Source organism: Carcharodon carcharias, chromosome 19 (genome assembly GCF_017639515.1).
Source record: "Carcharodon carcharias isolate sCarCar2 chromosome 19, sCarCar2.pri, whole genome shotgun sequence".
Lineage (NCBI taxonomy): Eukaryota > Metazoa > Chordata > Chondrichthyes > Lamniformes > Lamnidae > Carcharodon > Carcharodon carcharias.
In genome coordinates, this window is record NC_054485.1 from 71,012,114 (window position 1) to 71,022,191 (window position 10,078).

Genomic DNA, 10,078 nt, shown 5'->3' on the forward strand with positions numbered 1-10,078 from the left:
CCTGGAAACTACATACATAATTTCACTTTTTTATTGAAGGAAAGGCTCCATTATAAACTTAAAGATGGCCCCCTATTGTCTGTTGCTTTCAAACTTCTACCCCTGGTCTGGTAAGACAAACAGAGGTTAGCTTTTTACTGTAATAGACTCAAAGCTTGTTTGAATTGCACTTACATCAGAGTTATTACCAGTTTCTCAAAGATAACCTCATTTATCTACAAGGTAAACTTTAATTCCTAAAACCACAAATTATATTCCAAAACACGTGAATTATAAACTAGATTTTCACAACAACAGTAAGCTCCCACAAACAGCAGTGTGATAATATTTGAATAATCTGTTTTTATGGCAATGATTATGGGATCCATACCAGCCAGGAGATCAGGGGGGGATAACTCCCCTGCTCTTCTACGACCTAGTGTAATGGGATCTTTTACAACCAACTCCTGAAGAATTATTCCATGAAAGTGGATTTAAGTTGTTGTCAAGGCTACACTAAAATTCCTGAGGATCTGTGCTACCTGTGCAAATATTCCACCTACCCCCCACCATCACAGTTTATTGAAACAGAAACATGTTGTAAAATAAGTGAAGAAATTATCCTGTAGGTGTTTGCACACTGCACTGATCATGAAGCCAACAGTTAGTCGCGCACAATTTTTAAAATATTTGCTTTAGTAATATTCCTTGTTGGTTTTATTGGTGTAATCTAGCTGTAATTGAAAGGATCATAAATTTCAAATGTAAGTTATGTCAAAAATAAATTGAACTTTTGAAATCTTTATCGCTGGTTTATTAAACATCACCCAGGAAGCTGGTACCAGCCACAGAAATGACCACGGCCCCAGATGGGAATAATGAGAGTGGTGAGTTTCTGCCGATAGTGCCTGTTTGAGGCGGCTCTTCAAATTACACTCGGTTTTTGGGCGTTCAGACACCAACAGTCAGTCATGTTCATGACTCCAGTCTACATTCTGTGGTCACCAATTATTTCAGCAAACTACAGGCCCACAGATAATAGTTTATTTCAGTGGTCCCACATAAACAGGAGAAATAATTAAAATAGTTTAATATAGTCATAATTACATTATCTCCATAATATTGTATGGAGCTTCTGCTTTGTTTTTTTAATTTATGATCAAACTTAAAATGGTGAACTTTCTCTCTATCCCTCATCTTTATAATACTGCAGGAGCAGGAAGAGAGAGAGAGAAGCAAGATGAGAGAGATGTAGCAGAAAGGAAGAGGTGAAGAGATGGTGGAGGTGAGATAAGAGAGAGAGATAGGACAATGGAAGAAAAAGAAAATGAAGGATAAGGAGAATGGAGAGATGGGAAAGAGACGGGTGGTAGGAGAGGAAGGAGGGAAGCTGGAGGAGAGCAGAGAAGGGTAAATTACTCCCTCCCTACTGTGCTTCTACCCACTCATTCCTGTCTCATCAGCTGTCTGCTGTGAGGAGCAGCTTCTCTAGTTGCAAGAACATGTCTGCGGTTGTAATGATAGCTCTGGTCATTTAAGTGAGCTGACTGGATGAGTGCGTTGAATGTTTTCACTCTGACCGGCTCTCTAACTCTCAGATCTGGCAACAATTTGGCAGCTTTATCAAAGTGAAATTTGTCTTTCTGTTGTTTCACTTTGATCTTGTCACTCACTCCCTGTTACTCCATCAGCCCTCAGTAATTTTTTAGCTGTTGGAAGAGTAGTCTGGGTTCAGCGTGACATTAGTCACTGGACTGGACAACTTTCAATGCCTTCAGTAGGTGTTTCTCCACTCTGAGATTGCCTTGTACACATCTGTGCTGGATTTAGTTGATTATTTGATTATTCTTTTGGCAATTTTCACCGCTGTCTCAGCCTTTCCATCTGACTGGGGATAGTGTGGAGATGATGTGTGGTGCTGAATTTCCTAATCATTCAAGTGTCTGAATTCTTCAGTCGTGAATTGAGGGTCATTGTCACTCATCACAATGTCAGGAATGCCATGATGACTGACGTGTGCTTTCAGGCGTTCTACAATCTCACTGGTAGTCGTTGATGTCAGCAGTCTGAATAGTAGTCAACTGTGATGTGATGAGATAATCAGTTCCAGTGAAAGTGAAGAGGACTACTCCAAGCTTCATCCATGGTCTGTCTGGGATGTGATGAATCATGAGCAGTTCTTTACCTTGCTTAGCTTGATGTTCATGACAAACACTGCACTGGCTGGTATGGTCCTTAATCACATTGCTCATGTTTGGCCAGTAGAGCACTTCTCTTGCCTTCCTCAGACTAGATTAGAATTCTTAATGGCTTGTGTAGATGCACTTTAGCATCTCTTTTCTCATCTCTTTTGGGATAATGACCCTAGTCCCTTTGTATAAGGTGCCACCTTGGGTGATCACTTCATCTCTGTCTGTCCAATACTCTCCTACAGCAACAGGTATGTCCTTGATGGTTTCAGGCCATCCTTTCATCACAACTTCCTGTAACATTTGAAGAAGTGTATCCCATTGTGTAGTTGGCTTGATCTGAGCAAGACACTTGTCTGTCAGATTCAGTGTCTCTGCTGGGTTGATGACTTCCAGAGCATGCCATGCTGTTGTTTCTTGTTGTATCTGGAAGATTTCACACACGGTACCAGCATCATCAACTTCTTTCAGAGAGAGTGCATGTCGGTGATATACATTTATTTCCCTTGCTTGTACTTCAATTCCAAATGATGGCTCTGCAAATGAAGTAACAACCTTTGCAAACCTTTTGGAGCAGATAGAAGCAGTTTGAGAAGGATGCTTTGAACTGATTTGCGGTCAGACTGCATCATCACTTTCTCTCTCCCAAACAGGTACTAGTTGAAATGTTCACAAGGAATGACACTAGCTAGGCTCTTTTTCTCAATCTGTCATTCAATCAAATCACGTTGTTCAGTTTGTGTTAACATTCTGGATACAAACAAAACTGGTTGTCCTTGCTGCATGAGGGTTGCACCAAATCCTGTTGCACTGGCATCTCACTGTAGGGTGACTTCATCATTGACACTGTTAAGATATGGCAAGTGGTAATTGCCGGGCTGACAAAATCCAAAAGGAAATTTGGCCAAGCTATCACAACAATTTGCAATTTGTATTTTCATTACAAGAAGGTATGAGCACTGAAGTCAGAAGTAAAGATTCCACAACGACTTTTGGATTTAAATATTAAATTAAACATTTATTAACAAAAGAAATGAAAACTTAAACACACAAGATTACAGTTACACAGTTAAATTTAGTCTTACAACATTTCCCAAAGGATTTCTATTTAGCTAAACTCTCAAATAAACACCCTTCTCCCAGGCAATAGTCCAAATAGATTCTCAATCTATAAAACATCCAGCAATATTACTGCAAGACACCCACTGTTTCTTAAAGGGAGGTACGTCACAGCTTCTCTCTCCCTCACTCAACAATGGGATTCCAAGGCGTTTAACAAAACCTTGCTTTCTGGAACAAGCAAGCACTTCTCTGGGGTGGCTAGAGGCTGATACTTCACCGTACACTCTTCAAGATCTCACATGGCCACTCACCATACAGCTTTCAATTTTTCCTTAAATATATTTTCTCCCCCTTTCATCTGTAAATCCATTGTTTTAACCTTTCTTTGGAAGTTACCTTGTCCAGGATATAAAAATCTTTCATGTTGTCATTGTAGCCAGCACTTTCGGGAAAAATAAACTTAATAACTTTGCCTTATTTATGATTTTTGCCAGTTATAAAACTTTCTGTTGTGCCTCTCAACTCATCTACAGATGCAAATGGTAGCTTGTTCATTTCCATTTCAAAATGCTTGCTTTTACACTGAACACCTTTGATGTTTCAAAACTTGCAGCCTGTCTTCAGTTTAATTAGTCACACACACAGGCAACACACACACACAGATACACACATATAAGCCTGCTTCAGTGTCCCACAGTAACATTAAGAAAAATTATATTCCCTTTATAACATCATGATACCTCAGCACTGGTGTTGTCGTCACTAGTTGTTTAATGTGAGTGAAAGCTGTTTCTTGTTCTGTGCCTCAATACCACTGGACATCCTTTCCAGTGAGGCTGTGTCGAGGTTCACACTCTGACAACAAATTGGCTAAAACTTGGCTAAGCAGCTCCCCTTGAGTTCACTGATGTTTCAGGAGGTCCGACAACTAGGTGAAGGCTTTATTACAAACACACCAATAGGGTGTCTCTCTCCCCTTGTGAGTGCATTGATGGACCAGGAGATTCACTGACTGTATGAAAGCCTTGTCACACACGTCACATCTGATGGTTTTGCCTCTGTGTGAATCCTCTGGTGTCCTGGATGGTCAACGGTGTCATGAAACATTCATCACAAACCTTACACTTCAAGGGTTACGCCCCTTGTATGGATCTTCTGATGGACACGGAGGTAGCATGACCTTGAGAATGATTTGTCACACACCTTGCATATGAATGGTTTCTCCCCTGTGTGAATCCTCTGATGAAGCAGGAGGTTCGATGACAGTGAGAATGATTTGTCACACAACTTACACTTGAATGGTTTCTCCCCTGTGTGAGTGATTTGGTGTGTGCGGAGATTCGATGACTGTGAGAATGATTTGTCACACACCTCACACATGAATGGTTTCTCCCCGGTGTGAATGCGTTGGTGTAAACGGAGGCTCGATGACACTGAGAATGATTTGTCACACACCTCGCACATGAATGGTTTCTCCCCTGTGTGAATCCTCTGATGGAGCAGGAGGTTCGATGACAGTGAGAATGATTTGTCGCACACCTTACACTTGAATGGTTTCTCCCCTGTGTGAGTGATTTGGTGTGTGCGGAGATTCGATGACTGTGAGAATGATTTGTCACACACCTCACACATGAACGGTTTCTCCCCAGTGTGAATGCGTTGGTGTCTGTGGAGACCTGATGATGATGAGAATGGTTTGTAACACACCTCGCATTTGAACGGTTTCTCTCCTGTGTGAATGCGTTGATGTACGCAGAGATCTGATGACGATGAGAATGATTTGTCACATACCTCACATGCAAATGGTTTCTCCCCTGTGTGAATGCGCTGGTGTGCACGGAGGTTTGATGGATCAGAGAATGATTTGATACACACTTTACATCTGAATGGTTTCTCCCCTGTGTGAATGCGCCGGTGTTTCACCAGATCTGATAACTGTGCAAAGCTCTGGTTACACACCTCACACTTGAACGGTTTCTCCCCTGTGTGAATGCGCTGGTGTGCGCGGAGATTCGATGGATCAGAGAATGATTTGATACACACTTTGCATCTGAATGGTTTCTCCCCTGTGTGAATGCGCCGGTGTTTCACCAGATCTGATAATTGTGCAAAGCCCTGGTTACACACTTCACATTTGAACGGCTTCTCCCCAGTGTGAATGCGCTGGTGATTCATGAGCTTCGATGAATGTGTGAAAGCTCGGTTGCAAACCTCACACTTGAATGGCTCCTCTTCCATGAAGCTGCACTTGTCTTAACAGTTGTATAACAGATGCACCTTGTGTGCTAGATCTTATGAGCCTGTGGAGCCCTCCTCTCACACCTCACATTTGAACAGCCTCTCACCTATAGGAACGAGTGAGTGGTTCATGAGACTCGATGAATGATTGAAGCTCTCGCCACACTTGGAGCCCACTCACACTTCTTCCCAGCCTCACCCTGACCAATCGCCCATAGCCAAACCTTCAGAAAAATTGGTTCTAGAAGGCTCCACACCACTGGTCAGTTTCAGATCTGATGATGTGTCAAAGCTCCCTGACCCGACCAATTTCCAGATGATGGTTTCACTGCCCAACCTTCTGTGTTGAACAATGCTGTGAAGGGACAGTTGCGCAGCTGTTTCTTGGGTGATGGTCAGATTCTATCTGCGGTATCTATCCTCTCTGTATTCTCTGGTGTATTATGGTGCAATCCTTCTGTAAAACAGGAAAAGGAAACATAATTTCCTCCAACTCTCTCTTCCCTCCCTTGTTGAAGGGACTAACTCCTCATTTTGTTTTTATCTATACTTTCACTGGCTAGGACAGCATTTGCTGCCCGTCCCTAATTGCCCTTGAGATGATGATGGTGAGCTGTCTTCTTGAATCACTGCAGATACGGTGCAGATACATCCAGGGCCATGGAGAGAAATCATGGGCCCTGGTGCTTCTCCTGATTCTGGGCCCCTTATCTCCATAACCCCAGCCCCTTTAACCGTTCCCCTCACATGCTTCAGACACCCAGAATTGTAACCATAGTCACAGTGGGGTCAAACTGTTTCAGATAACTTTAGAAAAACGTCTTGACTTTTGTACTCTACACATCTATTTATAAAGTTCATCGCAAGCTCAGGTTTCAGTATGATAGACATTACAACCATAGCTTTGTCAGACAATTACACAGAACTTGGTTGTCCATACTATGCAATCAGCTCCACTTCTTTAAACCTGTTCCTATTAATGTCTGGACGGAAACGTCCGAAAGACTTGAACCTCACAAGCACCACAAACAACAATCCCATGTGCAAGTAAGAATATCTGAATTAACAGTGGCCATATTCTTTTGGTGAATGATTCCTGGTTTCACTTGCAAGTTTAAAAATTGCAAAACCTTCCAGTAAATTAACACTAACAATTCACCTGTAACAATGTGCTATTTCTATCCACACGAGGGCTTTGTTAACAGAAAAATTATACTTTACATTGATTGATAAATAGCTTCTCATTTTAGATTGAAACTAACAACACTTCAAATGCCCAGAATGGAGCATATAATAGGCGAGAAAACAACTGCAGAATGCTGGAAATCTGAAATATAAACAGAAAATGCTGGAAATACTCAGCAGGCCAGGCAGCATCTGTGGGGAGAAACAGAGTCAATGTTTCAGGTCCACGATCTGCACTAGTTCTGCTGAAGGCTCACTGACCTCTTTCTGTCTACACTGATGCCACCAGACATGCTGAATGTTTCCAAAACCTTCCCATTTCTATTGGAACAAAAATAACCCATTTCACCAGCTCTCCAAAAAGAAATCAGATTCCTGTGAGACCCTTATTTCCCTTCAGCAAGAACCCCAGCAGCAGTAGCTGCCTGAGATCTGGTTTGGAACAACATTAAACATCAGTTTAAAAAGAACATTCAGGTCTGAAGAAAACATAAACAACCTGCTGAGCGAAAACAAAATCAATGTCAAAGTAATAAGTTGATCATTTTAAAAAATGAGTAATCAATAAAAATGACCGTTTAAAAACTGCCAAGCAGCAGAGCGACCTAATAAAATTTTGTTTGCCTTATCATTTAAGAAGAAGAGCTGGAGAGAGAGAGAGAGCCAGACAGACTAGGCCCCAAGTCCTGGTCACAGGAAAGGTGGAGGACACCAGGGCTGAGCTAAGGAATTGGGTTCAACTAACATTAAAATTATGTTTGTTTCTGGTGGCCTTGGCAGAATTCATTTGGAAGTGGGGGTCAGAAGCGGGTTGCCTTTCAGCCTGGATGTTCCTCCTCTCCCGGACTGGTGTATGGATAGGTTTTTGGGAGGGGGAGGAGGAGGTGGAATGTGTGTATCCCCACACCAAGCAGTCTTGTGTGTGTATGGTTCATTCCCAGTCTCAGGGCTCCCTCAATCACTCACACACACACTCTCCATCTTCCCCACACACAAACACACACACACACACACACGTGCTCTCTCTCACTCACTCCCTCTCTCACTCACTGGGGGAGGTGGTATTGTAGTGGTATTGTCAGTGGACTAGCAATCCAGAGACCGGGGTAAATGCTCTGGAGACCTGGGTTCAAATCCCACTAAGGCAGATGGTGCAATTTTAATTAATTAGAAAACTGGAATTAAGGGTCGAATGATGACCATGAAACCTTGGCTGTCTTTACTTGGTCTGGCCTACACGTGACTCCAGAAGTACAGAAATGTGGTTGACTCTTTACCAATTTGATTGAATTTTTCAAAGAGGTGACCAGGTGTGTAGATGAGGGCAATACATTTGACATAGTCTACTTGGACTTCAGCAAGGCTTTTGATAAGGTCCCACATGAGAGACTGATAATGATGGTAAGAGCCCATGCGATCCAAAGCAATTTGGCAAATTGGATCCAGAATTGGCTGAGTGGCAGGAAACAGAGGGTGATGGTCAAGGGGTGTTTTAGTGACTGCATGCCTGAGTCCACAGGGATCGGAGTTGGGTCCCTTGCTGTTTGTGGTATATATAAATGTATGAATGTAGGAGGGTTGATCAGTAAGTTCGCAGATGACACAAAAATTGGTGGGGTGGTAAATAGTGAGGAGGATAGCCTTTGATTATAGGAGGAAAAAGATGGGCTGGTCATGCACTTGGGCAGGACAAACAAGGCACGGGAATACACGATGAATGGTAGGACCCTGGGAAGTACCAAGCATCAGAGGGACCTTGGTGTGCATTAAGGTAGGGGGACAGGTAGATAAGGTGGTTCAGAATACTTGCCGAGGCATAGAATATAAGAGCAGGGAGGTTATGCTGGAACTTTATAAAATGCTAGGCCACAGTTGCGTGCAGTTCTGGAATCCACATCATAGTAAGGATGTGATTGCACGAGAGTGCAGAGGAGATTTACCAGAATGTTGCCTGGACTGGAGAGTTTTAGTTAAGAGGAGAGATTGGATAGACTGGGGTTATTTTCCCTGGAGCAGAGGAGATTGAGGGAGGACGTATTGAGGTGTATAAAATTATGAGGGGCATAGATATGGTAGACAGGAAGGAACTTTTCCCTTGGTGAAAGAATCAATAACCAGGGGGCATAGATTTAAGGTAAGGGGCAGGAGGTTTAGAGGGGATGTGAGGAAGAATTTTTTCACCCAGTGGGTGGTAGGAATCTGGAACTCCATGCCTGAAGGGGTGGTAGAGGCAGAAACCTTCATAACATTTAAGAAGTATTTGGACGTGCACTTGCGATGCCATGCCATACAAGGCTATGGGCCTAGTGCTGGAAAATGGGATTAGAATAGTTAAGTACTGTTTGACCAGCGCAGACCCGATGGGCCGAAGGGCGTTTTTCTGTGCTTGAGACCTCTATGACTATGACTCACTCTCTCTTTCTCACTCTGTCACACACTCCCTCACTGTTTCAATCACATGGGGGAAACCAGGGCCACAGACACCATCGACTAACGGTGGACTGGGTGGAGAGGTCAGGAAGGGAAGGGCCTTATGAAGGTAAACTAAACATAGAGGCACTAGGGGCTTTACCTGACCTTGGTCTCCAACAGCCTCCAGCCAGCTCTGAAGAAGAGTGAAGAAAGCAGCAGCTGACATCACCCAATCAAAATACTGCACAGGTCAGTGAGAAAGGGGGGACTGGCCAATCTGGCACCTCCCATTCAGCCCCTGATTGGCTGTTGTTCAGAACAAGAGCAATCATTGGCCAAATGCGTGTCAATCAGGATGGTCTGTGCACCAGATTAGCTGCTTTCAACAATGACCATCCTGATTGACAGGGTATTGGCCAATGAGTCAAGGAACCCCGATTGGCACAGGGCCCAGTGATCAGCACCGTCTACAGCCCCCACGAACAGACCCAGCTTCTCATATTCAGTAATGACCCATCAACAAAACTCAGCCTGTAAATCAGAAGGGAAATGCTTCCAGTAAACACACTCAATATCCAACACACAGCTCCAGTCAAACAGTTCAGCACAAAGCACCCAGTAAACAGCTCTCTCAGCTGGATCTTCTCACACAGCTTAAGGGGCATTTTCACACCTGATTCTCCACAGGACAGTCAGACTACCTGAACATTAGTGTGGATATTATGTGATGTAATTATTATAAATTCTCTTCCTTCACTCACCATCTCCTCACTTGGTTTTCAGTCCCTACAGGAAGTGAACCAGCTGTGGAAGAGGAAGAGGAGAGAATGGGCAGAGTGGGTGGGTTCTCTGATTGACGTCACTCACAGCCAATCCAAATATTTCTGAAGTAACCTGAGTTTCCTGAAGTTTGGGAAACTGACCAGTGAAACGGAGGTGACTTTGAGCAGCAGATCAGCTGGAGATTTAAACTTGTCATTGTCCCATCTGAATAAAACCTCACTTATTGCAGC

The 10,078-nt window shown here is 43.3% G+C and overlaps 1 protein-coding gene across 1 annotated transcript; it reads right to left on the reverse strand.

Annotated features, from left to right (window-relative positions):
• Positions 1-3,645: 3,645 nt before the first annotated feature.
• On the reverse strand, positions 3,646-9,862 carry LOC121291432 (zinc finger protein 271-like). Its single transcript, XM_041212595.1, has 2 exons — positions 9,827-9,862; positions 3,646-5,925 (listed from the first exon to the last, which is right to left on the reverse strand). Exon 2 carries the CDS (start codon positions 5,466-5,468, stop codon positions 4,350-4,352), a length of 1,119 nt encoding a protein of 372 aa, XP_041068529.1. The 5' UTR covers positions 5,469-5,925; positions 9,827-9,862; the 3' UTR covers positions 3,646-4,349.
• Between the last annotated feature and the right edge of the window lie 216 nt (positions 9,863-10,078).